This window comes from Typopeltis vanoorti, chromosome 18 (assembly GCF_054136105.1).
Source record: "Typopeltis vanoorti isolate ZY-2024b chromosome 18, IOZ_Tvanoo_1.0, whole genome shotgun sequence".
NCBI lineage: Eukaryota > Metazoa > Arthropoda > Arachnida > Uropygi > Thelyphonidae > Typopeltis > Typopeltis vanoorti.
Genome location: NC_143566.1, coordinates 78637015 through 78658527, shown reverse-complemented (window position 1 = coordinate 78658527; position 21513 = coordinate 78637015). Strand labels below are relative to the sequence as shown.

At 36.4% G+C, this 21513-nt stretch overlaps 1 protein-coding gene across 11 annotated transcripts in view; it reads left to right on the top strand.

Moving 5' to 3' along the window:
• Nucleotides 1–21513, top strand: part of CadN (neural cadherin) — a 1238426-nt gene that overhangs the window by 1015206 nt on the left and 201707 nt on the right. For all 11 annotated transcript variants that reach the window (XM_090407912.1, XM_090407911.1, XM_090407917.1 and 8 more), the window contains 2 exons: nucleotides 10105–10314; nucleotides 13743–14033. In XM_090407912.1, coding sequence (XP_090264038.1) covers nucleotides 10105–10314; nucleotides 13743–14033 — 501 coding nt within the window. The remainder of the gene's footprint in view (nucleotides 1–10104; nucleotides 10315–13742; nucleotides 14034–21513) is intronic.

Sequence of the window (21513 nt, the reverse complement as noted above, 5' to 3'; positions counted from 1 at the left end):
GTTTCTAGCTTGATTTCTCAACATGTGGATGATGCTCTGTTTATGTGACCTATGATGGTTTGAAGAGTAATGTAGATATCGTCCAGTGTCCGTAGGCTTTTTGTAAATGGACAGTTTGATATTGTTACCTTGTCTTTTAACTAGTATGTCCAAGAAGTGTAGCTGTTCGTTGTTTTCTACTTCTAGAGTAAATTTGATTTTATTGTGAAGTGCATTGATTCTATTGACAAACATATGTAGGTTTTCCATGTTGTCTTGCCATATGATGAAGATATCGTCTACATATCTCCACCATATTGAAGGTTTAGGAGTAATGCTGGTGAAGATTTCATTTTCAAATTTCTCCATGAAAGGGTCTGCACATGGTGGTGACAGAGGGCTGCCCATGGCTAGGTCTTCTAATTGTTTGTATACCTTGTTATTAACTTTGAAGAAATTTAATTGTAGGCAATGTTTGAATATCTTTGTAATATCAGCAGGGAAGAGATCTTTGATAATGTTCATGACTTCTTCTACCGGTACATTCGTGAACAAGGATACTGCGTCTAGACTGGCCATTATGTCTGTTTGTGTTATCTTCACGTTTTTGAGTTTAAAAGATATATTTCAGTGATATATTTCAGTATGAACGAGAACAAGAACACGTGACATCGTCCAGTATTGTTCAACGTCAATAACGTTTTATATCTGCATTCTGTTATTTGAGTTTATGAATAGCCAGACTGTTATGATTTGTATTTATTAATTCTCTTGTTTAAACTTTAAATTATACTATTTACCCCTGAAGATGTAAATCGTACGATTTACGAAACTTGTCAGGAACTATTATTTCAGTATTATTTTGTATAACTGAATAATAAAAAATGTGGTGTAATCACTGAAATATATCTTTTGAACCAATTAGCCACAGAAGTCTATGCCTGCAGTTTTTGGAGTTTGTCAACAAGGTGTTGAGAATTTTTATTTAGGATTCTGTTTGTCTGATTTTTCCCTTAAGTTTGCTAGGTGCTTAGCCAATAGGTAAGTGGGGGAGGACCTGCCATCTACAATCGGACGAAGTGGCACTTCTTCCTTATGCACTTTAGGCACCCCATACAGTCCAGGAGTAATGAGATGTGAGGATTTAAGTTTTCTTTTTAGTTCTTGAGGCCAAGTATTCATGTTACGGATCAGGAAGTTTGTCTCATTATGGTTCTTCATGGTAGGATCTTTGTTGAGAATTTTGTATGTGGAACTGTCTGATAGTAAGTCGTTTATCTTCGTGAAATAGTGTTTTGAGTTTAGGATGATGGTGGCATTCCCCTTGTCCACTTTAGTTATTATTATTGCTTTGTTCTTCCTCAAGTTCCAAATAGCTTTTCTATCATATGGAGTGGCATTCAGTTTTGGTTGTTTTGCTGTTGCTAGGATGATCGTGCTTTGGAATCTAATATCGTTGGCTACAACTTGTGGTAGTGGGTAGAGACTTTTTTCAATTCCACACATAAAGTCCATTTTAGGAATGTAATTTGGAGTGATTGAAAAGTTAAAACCTTTCTTTAGTCTGATTCATGTTTCGACATGTTGAAAATCACTTTGTTATCTGGGAGGGCTTTGTGTGTCTGGTATTTTTTCTTATAAAGTTCTTCAAATTTTCTAATTTGTTCGGCTTTATTTAACTGAAAAATTTTTTTTTGTAGCTCTGTTCTATCATGTGGTCTATATTATTTCAGGTTGTGTAATCTAGACTATTAGAAATGTCATCAAAATAGTTGCGGCAATTAACATCACTTATATTCAATTCCTACCTGATGTGTTCGATTCTTTCTCTTGAGTAGTGCCAATGAAGTCCTTTGGTAAATTCTTTTTTCTTGTATGGATTGAATATGTCCTTTGATGATAAGGAATTCAGGGATGATAGAGAAATCCCTCCACCTTTTTAGGAATGTTCCTTTTCTAGGCACCGTACTTTGTGTTTCATTAGACTATTTAAATTATACATATTTTTGGTCATAAAATGTTACAAGATATAAGACTTATTGTTAAACTGACCATAGATTTTTAATTCGTACGTATGTTCGTACAAATATTGCCTACCGGTTTCGCTAGTAACTGAACAACAGAACGATCACCTCTGGGTTAGCACATCACTTTTCAACTTCGAACCACACTATAGACTGGAATAACAATTCTATGCCCTAAGTAGACTAAGATTACAGACATCAATTATTTAAAGAAGCAGCAGTAGTGCTACATACAGGCAGCAACCTAAACAGAAATCAAGGGGCCATACTGAACGATACTTGGAAACATCTAATTAATTCCCTCAGTTCAACAGAACTACAGTACGCGAATAATCATATTATGCATTTGCATATAACGCATGTTCATGATACTGAGTAGAAATCACATGAACATGTTACCTTAGCTACCTAACAGGTACTAATGTTTTTTTGTATTCTTCAACCTTTTTTGCATTTATCATTTTTTTGTACTGTTGCAAGCCTTGAAAAAGCTAGTCAGTTACTAGCGAAACCGGTAGGCAATATTGTACGAACATACGTACGAATTAAAAATCTATGGTCAGTTTAACAATAAGTCTTATTTTGTTTCTCATACTTTATTCCCTGACACCCTCACCTCATTTCTCTGTCTTGCAGTCCTGTTCACTTTCTCTGAACTCGTGTTACTTTCTTCTCCATTCATAAGTACCTGCTTGATCCTTCCTATCTTACTCTTCTGCATCACTGTTTACTTGCTCTAATCCATACTCTGCAGTGATTACTCTTCCATCTAGCAACCACTTCTTCAGATGACTCATACCAAAGCCACTTAAATGCTGTCCATCACTCTTATTTAGTTCCATTCATCCCTCAAACTTGTGCCACACATTCACAAACTGCAATCCTTTCTCTTCATACATTTCTGCTAACATACTATTCGTGATTTTTGCTCTTTGTCTCAGCTCATTACCTGGGTAATACACTGAATTCCTTCTTTGCTACCACAGTATATTATCTTTTTTCTTGTCAACGACCTCCCAACCATCTTCCTGCCACTACCATCTCTTCGATCACTTACATCTCATGTCCAAATTCTCAATCACTCTGCTCATTCTACCTCGGAAAACAAACCTTATGCTTCCTCTCATTCACCACCTCTAATAATCAAATCTACATACATCACCACTCTTGTGTCATTCGTTACCTCTTTCATACAGACATCATTCATTCATTCCAGTGTTCTTCACTCCTCCATACATATCCACAGATCTCTTCATTTCTCTTAATTGTTATGAGAAAATTCAACAGTAAGGACAAGGCAGATGACGAATAGATCATATGAAAGGAAATGGAATTTATATGACTACTAAGAGATAATTACCTGAGATAGCATGTAATGGAAAGGATTCAGGGTTCAAGAGTGGTGGACCTGCCAATAGTATCAGAATTTTTCTATAACCAAGGTAGCACATTACATCCGATTAGGAAAGAGTGGTCATGCCTCTTGACTAGGAAGGCTGCCAGACATTTGGAATTTTCAGTTAAGGAGATATTTCTAACTACAGAGCAGAAGATTATGAAAAATTGTGATGAAGTAGTACCATGACATAAGAATCTGAAAGGGAAAGATGTTAGCAAGTGCTTGGGAGGATGATCAAGGAGCATTTGATGGAAGCAGCATCAGACTGTATACCCAAGGTCAGAAGGATAAATCAGGTAAGAATTAGATGGATGAGTAGCATCATTAAGCTTGAGGAGAAAAGTGATCAATAAGCTCAATGAGATATACAAAAAACAAGAGGGGGGGGGGTGACTGGTATGGTAAGGAAGGAAAATCAGATTATAAGATGAAACTAGCTGATCAGTCCATAGAAAAACCCATTGGGTTCTTTTGCTACATGAAGATTAAAAGGAAGATGACTTACTTCCATCTATGCAAGTCATTCTTCCATAAATGGATCCCACTTGAATCATTTCAGTTGCTTCTGGTGAGCAAGTAACAGAAGCAGCTGAAATAGTTCAGCTATTGGTTGATCACTTGCAGGTGTGTACCATCCAGCTGTAGATATGTGCCACATGTGATGAGGACTTATATGAATTTTTTTTTATTTATTCGTGTGGGGTTCTCCTCATTCCTTGACCGCCCTTTAGACTGGTTGAGCCTTCCTAATGAGGGAATAAGTATGTATTGACTGTATCAGTGTGTGTACGAGGCCAGTTTGCCTGCTTTCGGGATGAAAAATCCCAGATAAACTGGCGGGGAAAACCCTGCTGTCCATGCCCAAGACCAGCTAACTTGGATATGGCTGAGAAAGATCCTTAATCTCCTCACATCATGAGGGATGATGGGAATCGAACCATGACACTCCTTCCCCAAGCATATGGTTGTGAAGTGCATACCCACTAGGCTAACTGCATGGACTATATGAGATTAGAGGTATACAAATTTCAGGTACTCAAGATATTGCAGAATGTTAGTTAAAATGTGGTCTTGAGATTCGATGAGATATTAGCCTATATATTATGAGAATGTGCAAAGTGCAAAGCATCAATTTCTCTGAGTGTTTGATGTAGGTCTTAAGCTCTAGTCCCAAGAGAAAAGGAGGGGAAAATAGTTCCATTACACAAAAGGAGGCTCCTAGACAGAAGTAGCAAATTATAGACTGATCATGGTTTTGCAGATGCATTTGACAGGATGCTGCATGGAACTATGTAAGGTAAATAGATTGAATAAATGGATTAGATGGCAGCTGAACCTCCATATGAGACCCAACCAACTTACCTCTTTGTCGAAAGGGACCAGATAAAGGTTCCTCACATCACTGACAGGAATCATGGGATTTTTTCACCCAGAAACTGAGTTTTTTGTCTCCCAGAACAGGCAAACAGTCCCCGTGAGCTGCCGGCACAAATACTGCCCTTATGGGATGCAGCAAGGAGTGGTGGCAACCTCATTAATTAGCTGTAATCCTCCTCGGGTGGGGGGGGGGGAAGACTCAACCCATCCTAGAGTGGGATGGATGAGTAGATATGATGATGATGGCAGCTGATGGACAGTAATGAAAGAGTAGTATACAGGGAAGATGAATCCAGGAGATGGTGGTTGGCTAGAAGTGTGCAACACAGCTCTGTTGGTGAATTGGCATGCATTTACAGTCAAAGTAACAAAGGCTGAGTCAGTGTATTGTGTCAGTAAATTGTGTGCATTACAGAGCTTGGTATGTGTTCCAATTACTGTTTAATTTGTACATAAATGATACCGAAGGTGGTTTAATGAGAAATATCCATTCTGCAGGATAATTTAAATAGATTAGCAGTATGGGAAAAGAATAACAGTTGCCTGTTTAATGTAGCAGAGTGCAGGGTATTATGCATTTTGGGATGAAAAGATTATGACTTATACTACTTTGATGGGGCTGGACTGCAGGAAATTGATAATGCTATGAATCTGTAGGTCATTACCAACAGGAAGTTGAAGTTTAGAGGACATATTGGCATTGGCCTAAGTTTACCTAGATGCCGATGAAAACTTTAATGAGCAAAGATAAGGAGGTCATTATCATTCTTTATAAGGTCAGATCTAGATTGCTGCAGACATGATCACCTAGGTTCCTTGAAGATTAATTGATGAAGAGGATGTGCAAGTGACAAAGACAGTGACAAGTCTATGGAGTATTCTCTATGAATATAGGTTGAAGGTTTGTAAGTTGCAAGGTCTAGTTGATAGATGGAAAAGAGGGGATATGATTGAAACTTGTAGTAAAGGGATTTTATATGATTGAAACAGAAGAAAATTTTTAATACATGAAAGGAAAGGAAGTTAGCAAGAACACTCTACAACTCTCTATCTCCACCATTTAATCCAAAAACTACACAGAATTGCTGCTACCATCATTGAGGCATGATGACTATTTTTTGCTTGGAATGTGGTTAATGAGCATTCAGAATTGGTTGTGAGTTCTTTGTCAGTGAATCAATTCTTGGAGACTTATTATTATTATTATTATTAAACAAGACCCCATGGAGTCAAAGACTCATCTAGGAGGTCCTTTTATCTCACACACATCTCATCATACCGTGTCTTAAACACATTCAAACTCTTTGCAGACACCACACTCTCAGGCAAGGCATTCCAATCACTCACAACTCTGCACAAAAAAAACCTGCCTCTCACTCCCCTACTCACACCCTCTTTATACAATTTCCAGGAATGACCTCTGGTTCTCCCCCGATCTCCCATTATTTTCTGTAGAACTTCTCCAGCATTGATCCAATAACAACCCCTTACCAACTTGTAGCTCTCTATCATATCTCCCCCCCTCTTCCTCCTGTCCACCAGACTCTGCAAATTACATCTTCTCAATCTTTCCTCATACTCGACATTCTAGAGGTCAGAAACTACCTTAGTCAGTCTCCTTCGGACCCTTTCCAACATCTCTTCATCCTTCTGAAAACCAGGTGACCAAATCTGGGCACAATAGTCCATGTGGCCTAATCAAAGCCTTATACAACAGAACAAGAATTTCCCTACTTCTACACGTCAGTGTCCTCCACATCATTCCCAAAAGCTTTTGTGTTGTCTTCACAGTTTTGGTTATGTGTCCCTTAAATTTCAGATCCTTATCCTCTATCACCCCCAGATCTCTTATTTCTTCTGCATCCAACAATATATTCTCACCAAGCATAAACTCTGCATCCCATCTTTGTTTGTTTTCCAAATTTTAAAACGTTACATTTTGTAACATTGAACTCGCATCTCCATTTCCGTGTTATCACTCAATTTATTCATGTCTTCTTGTAAGGCCACAACATCTTCACTACACTTCATGGTTCGTCCCAACTTTGCATCATCTGCAAACAACTGAATATCTCAATCCAAATCTTCACCTATATTGTTAATTTACAAGTTAAACAGTAATGCCCCCAAAACAGACCCCTGAGGCACTCCACTAGTGACTTTCCTTTTCTTGGATATCGCTCCCCCATACACAACTTGTTGATACCTATCAAATAGTCAGTCTCCAATCCAATGCACTAATCTAATATCCAACCCCATCTGCTCTAGTTTGAGTATCAATTTATCATGAGGTACTCTATCAAAAGCCTTTGCGAAATCTAAATATATTTCTGTGTATCCTTCTCCCCTCTTCAAGGAAGTGGTCACTTTATTGTAATAAGTAAGTAGATTACTAAAACATGACCTCCCTTTAGCAAATCCATGCTGTCCATCAAAGATAATACCATTGTTGTCAATCCAACTCTGGATCCTAGTTCTCACAAGCTTCTCCAACAACTTAATCACAAAACCTGACATATAGATAGGCCTATAGTTTGATCCTTGAGTTTAATCACCTCCTTTGTGAAGTGGCACAATCTTGACCTCCTTCCACTCCTTAGGAACTTGACCAAGTGCAAGACTCGTATTAAAAAAATATGTCAAGGTAGATATCAACTCCCTGGCACATTCTTTCAGAATATGTGGTGATACATTATCAAGTCCCATAGCCTTCTTAACATCTAGTTTACTCACCTCCTCATACACCTCTTGCTCACCTACAGTCAGTCTCTCCTCCCCATCATCAACTGCTCTCAATCTCTTCATGAAGTCACATTCACAAGATTGAAAGATCTTTATGAACTGTTCATTAAGTATCTACACCTCACATTCTGCAACAGCTGTCTTTATACCATTTTCTCCTATCAGTGTCATCCTTCCATAATGATTCTTTCTTTTGCTGGCTACATATCGAAAGAACGCCTTAGGATTCTTTTTGGCTTCATTAGCTAACTGCTGTTCATACCTCTCTTTAGGTATCCTCACCAACCAAGTCACCCTCCTTGCCTGGTCTTTGTAGACCTCATGGAATTGGTTATTTCCACTTCTCTTATGCTGCCTCCACAATGCCCTCTTTCTCTGTATCACATGCTTAATCTCTTTATTCATCCATCTCACACCTACCTTATTTAACCTTCTCACCCTTGGAATACACTTAGACATTGTATCTACTAGATAGTCTTTGAAAATCCCCCAAGCTGCATTGATCTCTTTTCCAGCTAACTCCTCATTCCATGCTACACCCACAAGCTGTCTTCTGAGCTCTTCATAATCACCCCCTTGTAGTTCCACATATACCCTTTTCTCACAGAATTTCTCACACTGCTGGCAACCACCCAAGTAATCACCTCATGGTCATTCTCACTAATTGGTGGATGATTTGACACCTCATTTATATATAATTACATCCTCTGATGAGATGACCAAATGATAGGTATTATGTGAATAATGGCTAGTTTGGGTGTCCAGTGATGAGTCTTTGACTCTATGGAAATGCTGTAGAAAATAATTGTAATGTGACTTTTCTCATTCAACAAAATCTTTGACTACTGTTTTGATTATACTGACCTCGTGAAAGTAAAAACTTCATTGACAGAATAGATTAATAATCATAAATGTAAATACTGGTACATCACCAGTTTTCAGGCCATTGCTTCGATAACCTTGCTGAATTAGCTGTTTTGTCACACTAACAGAAATCATTAATAACAATTCATCAGTACATCTCTGTTCCCCCACTGATTATACCTTGTCCATATCTTTAAAACATGTTTTAAATGTGAATTAAGTGATTAAATGAAGTGCATTAGTCTAAATGATACAGAGCAAGTGGATACGGACATTTCGTCTGCACTTAATATCGCTATCAATGTAAACTGTTCCTTTCTTAAAATCCCTAGATAGGGTTAAACATAAGCAAAATACACTAAGAAAAACTGAGGGGTGTCCATCAAATGCAGATGTAAATAATTAAGCAAGTGTTTGCACACCCAGTACACTATCTCTGGCAGCCCACTGAATTAGTCAGGTTATTGTGAAAATTTCAAGTGCACTCTCATAACTTTGTCTGGACTAAGGGAGGTGCCAGAAAATTGGTGATATACCTGTAATATTATATCTTAAATAATAAAGGATAAATAATCTGAATATGTTACTGAAGTATAGAGCCAAAAGGCTTAACCTTTTCACAAGTAAGACATTAAATTGGATACTGTAAGATATTATGGATTTGTCCATATTTTGTGACCAAATATAAAAAGGAGACTTAAAAGTTTTGAAAATTTCCAGAAAGCTTATGAGAATAATAATCATTGGCATCAGAATTGCCTACTTAAAAGACACAAGCTGTGTCCAGGAGCTCTTATGTTCACCTTTTATATTTAATGCTTAAATTAGGCTTTACTGGCCTGACAGCTGTTCTGAACCTTTGGCTCTCATCAGAGATTAAAATGGGAGATATTATGGATCCATCAATATTTTTGAACTTTTTAAGTTTCTTTTTATATTTGGCTACAAAACATGGATAGATCCATAATATCCTTCATTTTAATATCTTATTTATGCCAAATTAAAGCCTATACTTCAGCTCCATACTTCAGTAATTGATTATGCACCTACATCGGTTTGCTTATGATAAATATAATTTTCTGATATTGGATTGTTAAGTTATTAAATGAGAGTTTTTGCTCTCTTAAACTTTCTGCTGAGCCTCTGAAAAGAACAGTAGACTTGTATAACTTGTGCGTTATACAAGTATGCCTGCTGCTTCGCCGAGCAAAGGCTTGGCGCAGTAGCTGTACTTTCTTTTGATTGTGCCAGTTGAAGTTCAACTTGGTGATTGGGCAGAGTGCAGAGATTCATAAGAAATCCAGTTTTGCTGCTACTTGAGAGAGACCTTTTAAGTCACTCATAAGTTTTTGGAAGTTGGCAATTTGAATCAATTGAATTGCCTGGTCTCTGATGAGAACTAACAGTTTGAAACAGCTATCAGGCCATTGAGACCTGATTTAAGCCCTAATAAAATCTCAACATATAGGTGGGCAGAGCTTGTCTTTAAGTTATGCTTATCAAGGCAACTCTGAGGCCAAAAGTTATAATTCTCATAAGCTCTCTGGTAAATTTTGAAAACTCTTAAGTTTATATATATATATATATATATATATATATATATATATATATATATGGCTACAAAATATTGATGTATAATATCCTCTATTTTAATAATCCCAGTGTATTTTAAAAGATGCTGAGTTATTTGCACTCATATTCATGTTTCTATTTTAACAGCTGGAGCTAATGGAGATGGAATGGCAATTGTAAGTTCAAAAGAAAGATTTGATCGTGAACAGCAAAAAGAATATCTGGTTCCTATTATTATAAAAGACAGTGGCACACCTTCAATGACTGGAACAAGTACCTTAACTGTAATTATTGGGGATATGAATGATAATCGTATGCATCCAGGCAGCAAAAGCATTTTTGTATATAATTTCAAAGGTAAGTTTGTTCTACTATAATTAATAAATAAGTTACATACTTTTGGTTGTGTAATCAGTAAAGGCAGCTGGAATTATTATTTAGAGGAGGAGGAATGAATGTGTGTTAAAATGTATTTCTCTGATTCTTAGACTATTGTTATATATATATATATATATAATCTGATATAGCTCTACATCATATATATATATATATATATATATATATCTGATGTAGAGCTATATGAAATATTTTATATGTAAATCCATGTACATGAATGCTAGATGTATCGGAAATAAAGGAGAGGAGTTCATGGCGGTCAGTCTGACTTGGCCACAAATTGTAGGCATCACTGAGACATGGTTGACATAAAATGACATAGTTACAGGGCTATTATATAAAGGGTATTATATTTTCAGGGAAGATGGAGGAGAGATATTGTTGATAATAGCTGAAGTAGAAGGAGAACAGGACAGCAAGATATCTAAGAAGTCCAGTTTATAGTCCTCTGTTTCCTTGTGAAATTTATGAGATGTAGATTATTTATTTTTGCTAGAATGGCTGTTAAAGTATCTTTGTGATAAGTCCAGATGGCAAAGACTACATAGCATACCCAAAAGGATGGATGAGGCTGTCTGGAGGAGAAAAGAATTCCTTCTAAGTATTCAAGATAAATGATCACCAGTGCAGAAGAAAGATCTCTTCTCATTGAAGTGCTTTCTATCTGTAAAGTTTGTTTTTGCATATAATGTAGCCAGAGTCAATGACAAAGTTGAATAAGCATTAGAAGTATCATAAAAATATCATTAAAGTCTGTAGGAAGCCAACTCATTGCAGCCAGCTAGTTAGTTGAATAGTTCCTGTATCTGCTGTCCAACCAACACACTTGAGCGTGTGAATTCTGCAATGGACAGTGTTTGTGTGATTGTTGTCAGATTGGAGATGAATCTAATTTCCCAACAAGAGACCACAGCCCCATTTATTGGAGACCGGAAGTGGCTTGAAAAAAATCCATATTTGATCTAAAGAGCAGGGTTTCTAGACTATGTAAAAAAAAAAAAAAAAATATTACACACACACACACACACACATGTATATGTAATTAACAAAAATAAAAAATAAAAAAAAATCTTAGCCCATCCACAGTATGAATGTGCTATAGGTTTACAAAAACCTTTGGTGGCTGGAAACTACATTAAAAAATAATAATATTAAATTTTAAAAAATGAGAATATATCTCCATGCCAACACTTTTTACCATCCACAGTAAATTTTAGGAATTATCATAATTTTAAAAACTGACCTTAGGAATAATTAATTTTTCTTTTCTTTTTTCCTCACTTTTTATCTTCTGTTCTACCAATTCATCAGAATGGTTACTAGAAGAGGTTATGAAATAAATTACTCTTCTCTAAGAAATAAATAATCTTCCATGACATATAGCAATTCGTATTCTACCAATTCATTGGAATGGTTACTAGAAGAGGTTATGAAATAAATTACTCTTCTCTAAGAAATAAATAATCTTCCATGACATATAGCACAATTCGTATAACAGTCAACATTAGAACTGCTTTCAAAGCATGCCACGCTAATTGAAATTTTCTATGTTTTCCAAAAGACAGCATTCCTTTTGATAAATAAAAAGAATTCAATGTCAGTTGTAAAAGGAAAGATGAATATGGCCTTTATGCACACATTTTTTGCAGAACATCAGGAAGTGAATTATCATCTGCCTTGATGCCTTACCTAGAAGACTCTCTTGTTAAGGATGCTTCTTATTCTCTAAGATATCACAGTCAACAGTGAAACATGTAGAAGTTTTTGTTACATTAAATCTACATGTTTATTTATTTTCGAGATAGGCTCGAAGTTGAGTTGAACTCACCCTACTAACATTTGCCTAGGAGATTGGTGTTTAATGCATTGATTATGGAAGATCTTATAATTAGGGAATTTTTGAGCACTGCAAGATTTCAAGATTTGTTAACTAAAAAAAAAAGGAATAAAGATTATACTGTCATTAGCAAAACTATGGACAGGATTTGAGGTTAATGAGAAATGGTCATTTATAAAAAGAAGAGGGATGTTAATACAGATCCCTGGAGTACACTGGCATTGGTGGGGAAATCTGAAAAAAGGAAGCCATCTACCATGACTCTTAGTGAACAAACCCAGAAGAATCTATGATTCAGTTGCAAAAAGTAGGTGGTAGACCATATCATAGCAGTTGGTTAAGAAGACCTTTTGTGCCAGACTCAATCAAATGCCTTGGAGATGTCTAGAACAACCATATTTGGTTCACAAACCTTTCAGTAGCTAATGTCTATAGATGAGTGATGTTGGCAAGGAGATTTATTGTAGATTTAAGAGTGGAAGAATCCATATTGGTTGTCACTGACTGACTGGTGGGTTCCCATGTATTGAATAAGCTATTGATGACTGTTATTTTCGGTCAATGAGTTTAAGGAGTGGTATGATAGACTTTGTGTTTCCTAAGAGCAACCTCCTGCGATGAGTCTTTTGACTCCATGGAGGCCTGAATAATAATAATAATTATTATTATTATTTCTGATAGAACTGAGGTAAATGAGTAACATAATCCATAATGGCAGTCTAGTTGCTTGGAAATTGTATTCTCTTATTTGATTGTTTTTAAAGGTTAAAAGTAATTTTTCTTAAACTTCTAAAATAAAATGAAATAAAATGAAAGTACAACAAAAGATTTTGTGGGTCAGAAGCATTCTAGATTAACCTGTAAGTACATAAGTACTCTGAGTCTCTCCAGTCTTAGCAAGTGCACATGCACACCATATGGAGATTCAATACCTACTGTACAAAGAGATTATGGCAACAGAGCTGAGCCACAACAGAACACTTTGGGTCTCACTGGCACAGACAGACCATTGAAGCTCTGAAATGCCATAGCTGTAACTGGACATGATTGAAAAGAAAGAATAGCCTTCTGTGCGATTTTTGTTGCCATTGTACATGATAGTTGTGCAAAGATAGATAAATCAGCACTCAAACTTTTAACCAACCTTAACCATCCAGCCATTTTATAATGAAACAGTTCTTAAATCTTGGAAAGTGCATTGACAGCCTGGAACAACACCTTATCATACTTAATTAGACTTTCTCCTGTAAAATTGAATGCAGTAGAAAGAAAGCTCAAAGTGATTCAACATTAACATCTCAGTGAAATGCCTTCTATCAAAAATGCTGAGTTCTGCAAACCTTGATGTGCATCTTGGTCTTAATGCACTTGAGAAATGTAGATGTTCATCCTTGTGGACTGAGATACATAACCCTTCTTAAGAGGTTTTCCCATCCTGTGAAAATTAAATTGATTAAATAAAAATATTTTAAATAGTTCTAAATTTTAAATATTTTAATGTGTGTATCGATAGCATGATAAATATAATTATGACATTTGTATTTTGACTTAGGTGAATCTCCTCCAACACCCATTGGCCGTGTTCACGTGGAAGATCTTGATGATTGGGATTTACCAGATAAAAATTTTTATTGGGAAAACAATGTAATTCATCCAAATTTTGATTTGGACAAAGATACTGGAATGATTACCATGAAAAATGTAACTAGTGGCGGGACTTATTTTTTACGATTTCTTGTTCATGATCGTGTTCACACTCAAGAAGTTCAAGCTAATGTATCAGTAACAGTAAAGGAAATTCCTGAGGAAGCTATATATAATTCTGGTTCTATTCGAATATCAGGTAAGAACTGTTTATTGTGTATACTGATGTAATAATGCTAACATTTCTGTCATGCATTATACATGTAATACATGTATTTTAGAAAAATATTATTTCTAACCCTCCATAGTTACTAGAATCATCATGACTCATACTCCCATTCTGCGCATCACAACATTTGTTATACTTCACCTTGAAATCAATCATTCAATATCACTACTCTTAATCATTAGGTCTTTCTATTTGTGCACTTGCCAGTCTTCTGGCAAGTGCACAAATAGAAAGTGCTTCTATTCTTCTCAAAATACCCTTATACAGCTGCTCAAGATGACTTTGTGTTTTTTTTTTTTTTTTAGTCCTTTACTTCTCTATGCAGCATGTCTCCATGTATAGGATATGCTTCTCTCATGTTCTCTTCTGAACTTTATGCACTTTTATCTTCATGGTAGTGGCAGAGTTTTTCAGTTTTTCATATTACATATATAACAAGCAGACCAAAGAACAGCCCCACAATTAACAGATATAAATACACTTGCCTCAGAGGCATAGTTCACCTCCTCAAGTGCACTTCCACCAGTATAATAAGATGTATTTCATTCTCTCTGGACATACAAAACTTTATACCTGACTCTATTGAATTGAAATCCCCATTCATCTGCTATAGCACCAGGACTCTAATTAAAATTCAGTATTACACTATTTACCACATTGATTGTCTAACACTTTGTAAACATCATTCTACAATCTTAAAACTTAAATTTATCTTTGATAGCATGCTTGACTGTTATTAACTAAATTATCTGCCAAAGTATACTTCACAGCTTTGAGAAATAGAAAAAGCACTTTGCCAGTAATACGTAAAAGACCCAGGAATGAATTACCTAGAGAAAGTTTTTTTATTATTATTTTTATTTTTTAAAGGATGGGTAGACATGGAGATTTTCAGGATTCAATGACTTCCTACATAATGAGGCGCTTTCAATGTGAGGTATTTTTTCCCAGATTTTTTCAGAATATCACTATTAGTGTTCACTATCAGAAGCATTGTTGCCGTTCCGTACCATACCCCTTCTTAACAGAAAATTTTGCATGTCTGGTAGCCTCCTGATGTCAAGACCACATAATCACTTGTCTGAAGACAAGTGATCATGAAGGTAGTATGACTACATGATCAAAACAATTTTCACAGTTGAGATAAATGAATACCTTCACTCTTGTTAAGATTGTATCACTGTAGTAGAGCCTTGCAACTTGTGTAATATAGTCTTTCCATAAAATATGAGATACTATGCATGGAAAAGACAGCATCTCAGCCAATTATTCATGGTAATATATTTTTGGTTTCTTCTACACCATTGGTTCTCTAATTTTTTTGTTAAACCAACAAAAGAAACCAGTTAACTCCCTTTTTTAATGGAAGTGCAAAAAAAAAAAAAATAAATGAGGAAAAATCAATCGCTATCAACTTGCTGTTTCCTAAAGTTACCTTGCTGTTTCCCCTCTGTCTTAATGTAACAGTCTTTGGTGTCAAAATTAATTCATTCAGTGAACAACTTTCCCCTCGATAGGCAATGCTTTCTGTGTTGATGACTTCACGGTTCACTTTTGATCTTGTAACATGAGGATAATTGAAGGACAATTTCAACAAACAGTCGATTGTGCCTCTTTATGGACTCTTAGTAACGGGTTAATCATTTTCAGCACTTTTTTTCCTGCTGAAAATGATTAACCCATTACTAAGAGTCCATAAAGAGGCACAATCGACTGTTTGTTGAAATTGTCCTTCAATTATGAGATAAATTAAAGAAATTCTATTAAAAATGCACTCTTCACCCAATCCAGAGTTAAGAATTTAGGCAAAGTATTATCCAAGTTCTTAGGACTCATCTTCAATGGGAATATAAGCTTTCTGTCAAAGATGAGTCCTTAACACTCATCTCATAAGTTCTTAGCACTCATCTTTGAACAGCAAGCTTACATTCCTGACACACTTTCATCAACTAAGAAAAAAGTGCAAGACAGCAGTGAATCTCCTTAGCACTTTATCCTCTACTGAATGGGATGTAGATCAATCTTCATTGCTTCACCTTTAGCACATTTATATATTCAAAGTTGAATTATGAGTTCTGAGTCTAAGTTCTGCAAGGCAGAGCATCCTGTGATGTTTCAATCAGGGTATGAGTCACTACCAGTATTTTTCACACATTGCCCATTCATAGTTTTTATGTCGAAGCAAATGAACTTCCTCTGTCACTTCGACCAAAACAGTTGCCTCTCAACTATGTCCTAAAAACAGTCTCTTCCAGAACATCTTATGTGGACTAGTATTTTATCTCTACATTTGGAGGCTCAATATTACACACACAACACACTGCCACCCATCCTTTGGTATGCATGTTAAAGAGATTATGCAAGCTGTTGGCATGAATGTTGACATTACCTGCACTGAACATAACAGCATTTCTCCATGGCAGGTTTGCACTCCCTCCTGCAAATTCTCACTGTGCCAACTAAGAAAGTCTCTTATTCCATTATCCATCTATTAGCAGTTATCTAATGTGCATAGAGCAGAAAGTTTACTACCCATCTATACTGATAGATCAGATCTCAGACCTCTCTTGGTTGTGCTACTGTATTTCCTGACTTTATCATATTCAATCAGATTACATTCAGTTGCAGTAATTATACAGCAACATTGCATGCATTTCAGCTTGTATAAAAATATAAAAAAAAACACTACCAAAAGTGTATGATTTATAAACTCATTGAATTCTTTACAGGTGATTTCCCCTCCTGTGTACAATCCACATGCAGTTCTTTGTGAGGTTCTCCAACTGTTGTACAAATTGATGACAATGATGATGTTCAGTTGTGCTGAATTCCCAGCCACATTGGAATTGAGGACAATGAGACTGCAGATGCAGCTGCTAAATCAGCTCAAGCATTTTCCAGATACTGTTTGTCAGTCTTGTATACAGACAGTTGATGAGATCAAAGTGAACAACCCATTGGCATTCATCTTTGCAGGAAGCATTGACAAATAAATTGCACGAAATTAAGCTCTGGCAGTCTAGCCAATATAGAAACAGAAGATAGGCAATTGTTTTTGCTAGATCCTTCATAGGTCACAGTCATCTTTACTCATTTGTATTTACTGAGGACTGATGTTCTATCTATGTGTGAACAATGCAATGTGAGTCATATATACCCATGAAGATGTTATCATGCACAGAGAAACTGCATGCAGTTTTTAACTTTTTACAAAGAATCAATTTATACAAACACATTTGATATAAATTCCATTTATGCATAGATACTGCATTGTTTAACTTTATTTTTTAAAATTTACTTTATGTACATAATGTGTCATTTATCAATTTATCTCTTTATTACTATTTACCTTGAGTACTGCTGTAATTTGAATTGGAACAAAATGACCTTTGCTGTCAGCCATCTCTCAAACTCACTCAACACATCTGCAAATTCTACACCACTGCTCTTGCACAATGAGTGCCCTGATTCGTTTGCTATCATAGCTTGATCACCTCACCTCTATCACACCTTGTCAAAAGACTCAGTTTTAATTTTCTTCTTATTCACTTCTACAGGCAACTCTTTCATATAAATATAATTTTTGCAATTTGCAGTTTGCGGATGATGCGAAGTTGGGTAGGGCAATAGTGAATGCAGATGACGTCAGAATTTTGCAGGATGATTTGGATAGATTGGAGGTCTGGGCTAGGGAGAATGGATGTCAATTTAATGTGGCAAAATGTAAGGTTATGCATTTTGGGGTGAAAAGATGGGAGGCAGTTTACTGCATTGGTGGAACCGTGCTCCAGGAAATTGATGAGGCACGAGATTTAGGAGTGTTGGTGGATAAGGAATTGAAATTTAGGGGACACATTGCAAAAGTGGCCAAATCAGCTCATCAAATCACTTGGTTGCTGAAGAATACGTTGACAAGCAGGTTATTGTTCCTCTGTATCGAGCCTTGATAAGACCTCATCTCGACTACTGTGCTCAGATTTGGTCACCTAGGTTTCTTCTTGATGGGGAGGAGGTGGAGAGGATCCAGAGGCGAGTGACCAAGATGATAGCAGGTCTGTGGAATGAACCGTATGAGAACAGGGTGAGGATTTGTGGGTTGCAAAAATTGGTTGATAGGCGGAGGAGGGGAGATATGATTGAGACATTCAAATTACTGAAGGGTTTCTATAAAATTAATTCAGAAGATATTTTTGAGAACAGGGCTGGTTGTGGGAGGACTAGGGGACATCCATGGAAACTGGGCAAAAGTGTGGTTAGTAAAGGTGTTAGAGCTGGGTTCTTTACTTTTAGAGTAGTGAATGAGTGGAATGCGCTCCCTGAGTTTGTGGTGGATGCTGTGACAGTGAATGAGTTTAAGGCGAGGTATGATAGATACTGTATGAATGTCGAATAGTTGTGATGAAAATGATTTGGGGCCTCCCTCGATGAGTCTAATGACTCCCTGGAGTTGCCCGTAATAATAATAATAATATCTTTACATATATGACTGTTGTTGCATGCTAGATCCTTAGTACTAGCCAAGATAATCATTTATTTCACTTTATCTTAATCTTGGCCCACAGAAACAAATGCTCTCCTCAAGCACATATCATGCAATTAGCATACAAAATTCAATCTTTATCCTCCCATTTTCAGTCATTCACACTCTGGTTTCTTGCCCTTTGCATTCCATTCCCTCTTACTTCTGCACCATACCAGTCAGATGTTTCTCCAACCATTCTATCTCATGTTTTGATCTGTAGAGAACTCATAAGTTCTCTCTCTCTCATTATTATTATTATTGTTATTAAGAGAGACCCCCCCCCCAGGGTGTCCGGAATTCATCGAGGTAGGACATTCTATTCGATACCAGCTGTCATACCTGTTCTTAAATTCATTTGTGCTCTTGCACACATAACATCCAACAGCAATCCATTCAATCATGCAGTACTCTGCAAGAGAAAAATCTATCCCTAACCCTCTTCTTGATGGCATTCATTCTCAACTTCCATGGATGTCCTTGTGTCATTTCCCCACCCTCTATAAAATGAAAAATTCATCTACTGAAATTCTGTATAACCCTTTCGGAAGTTTGTCTCAATCATGTCACCCTTCTTTCTCCTGTTTTCTAGTGTCTGCAACCTTCAAATTCTCAATCTGTCTTCTTAACCTGTATTCCACAATCCTGATATCATTTTTGATATGTTCATTTGCACTCTCTCTCTCTCTCTCCTCTGTATCAGAATCACCATGGAAAAAAACAGGAGACCAGACCTGCATGCAATATTCCAAGTGAGGTCTTATTAAAGCCATGTAGACAATGACCTCCTTATTACATAGGAAAAGTGGATATTAAATTCAACATTACTTCAAAGCCGAATATTTGTAGAACCTATGAAAGTATTGTAAGTTGACATGACAGTTTATGAGAATACAATCCTCGGCATCCCCGAGTTGCCTTAGCTTGAACTACTTAAAAGACAGTGCTTCCCAAGCATCCATATATTCATTTTATTAGTCCAATTGATAAAGGTTTCACTGGCCTAACAGCTGTATTGAACTCATTGGTTCTCTTCAGAGACTAGGCAGAAACCTTAAGAGAGCAAAAATTGTTATGTACACAATATTCTTTCCACATCATCTTTTTCTTACGAATCTCTTACTTAATTAGATTACACATCGATTTCACTCTTACTCTATTTAGTCTTCAAACTCTAGGGACATTCTGATAATGCATAATTTTAGTATTTTTAAACACTTTCCATGCACTGTCAATGTCATTCCCATTCAATAACTGATATGATGGCACAGAACCCAGCATACCGCTCAGATGGTCATAATTTCCTGCTTTGTACTTCAGCAAAAACTTTTCTGAATGGAATATTCATAAACCTAGCTACTTCCCAAGTGAGTACTGCATGATCGCTGTCACCAACCAGAGGCAGAATAGTTAAGTCTTTAACTGAGTCCCTCTCTGACACTATAATCAGATCTAACACTCTTTGACCTCTGTCACATACTGCTTGAGGAAGTTGTCTCGCAACAGCTCAATAAATTCAAGATAATACCAAGAAATTATATACTTGGTTTAATCCTTTATCCAAGTGTAAGAAAACAACAAAGTTTGCACCTGAAATATAATCAGGACAGGGCAATCCACCCATTTTATTTATTTGTTGATACATTTTTTCGTCACTGGCAACCAATCCACCAGGTCTTTAACAACACCTTGCTGTGTATTTAATTTTATTGGACTATACCTCACACCAGATGGCTTCATACTCGCTGCCACATGAAAAATTGTTACTAGTATTGCAGTAATAGGTCTCAACTCTAACTAAATTCAAATCATTTAGTATCATAACCCACATGTTCCTCTTCTATCCTCTCTATCCTTCCTTAAAATACTGTACTCTTTGCACAGTTAGCACATCTAATTCTGATAGCCAAGTCTTGCTAATACCTACAACATGCTCCCAATATATTAACCACGTCAACAAACTCTACTCTCCTTTGTTTCCGATACTCCCAGCATTCATGTACAGACATCATAATAAATTACCTGCATGCTCTTTTGCATATACTTGTCTGTGGTCTGCATGACACAATTCGACAACTTGCAGATCCCTCTTCTTATTTAGTTCCTTACTTATGCAGACATCGTGACACATGCTTGATAGGTCAGAACTGGACAAACACAGAATCTTTCTCTGTTCATAATCATTTCCATAATAATAACCATTATCATTATTAGCACTGGTCGCTCTTACACAGAGATTCTCACGATTCTTCCCATCAGAATTCAATTTTCCTGACTTTTTGTGGTAGGTCTTATACACTTAATAATTTTTCAAGACTCCTGATGCCAAACACATTTAAGTGTGGGTGATCCCTCTTATACAAATCCAATCTTCCCTCAAACTCACTCCACACATCTAAAAACTCGCATCCATTCCTTATACACAGTCTACGCATAGAATTATTTGCCATCATAGCCCTTCTTCTTAATTCATTTTTATCATATCGAGGTAACATACTTACTATTTTCATTTTCTCCCTCTTCACTCTCGCCTCTTCCAACAAACCCTTTCATATCCTCTCTCATAGTGAACTTAAGACTAGTTAAGACAGTTGACCCACTAGTGAGACAGTTGAGTGTAAGAATGTATATAATGTACCTGAGCCAGCACTAAGGACAAAAAATGGGAATGGAACATTTAGAATAACACATCAAGATAGGGGTGGGACAAAGGGATCACTGCATTTCATGTATACTAATGCAAGAAGTATTAGGAACAAGAAGGAAGAATTTTTGGCCTTGATTGGCTCTTCCTGGCCAGAGGTTATTGGCATTAGTGAAACATGGCTGACGGAAGATGATATAGTTAGTGGGATAGAATGTGTAGGTTATAGTGTGTTTAGGAGGGACAGAGAGAGAATAAAATGGGGGGAGGGGTGTTACTGATGATAG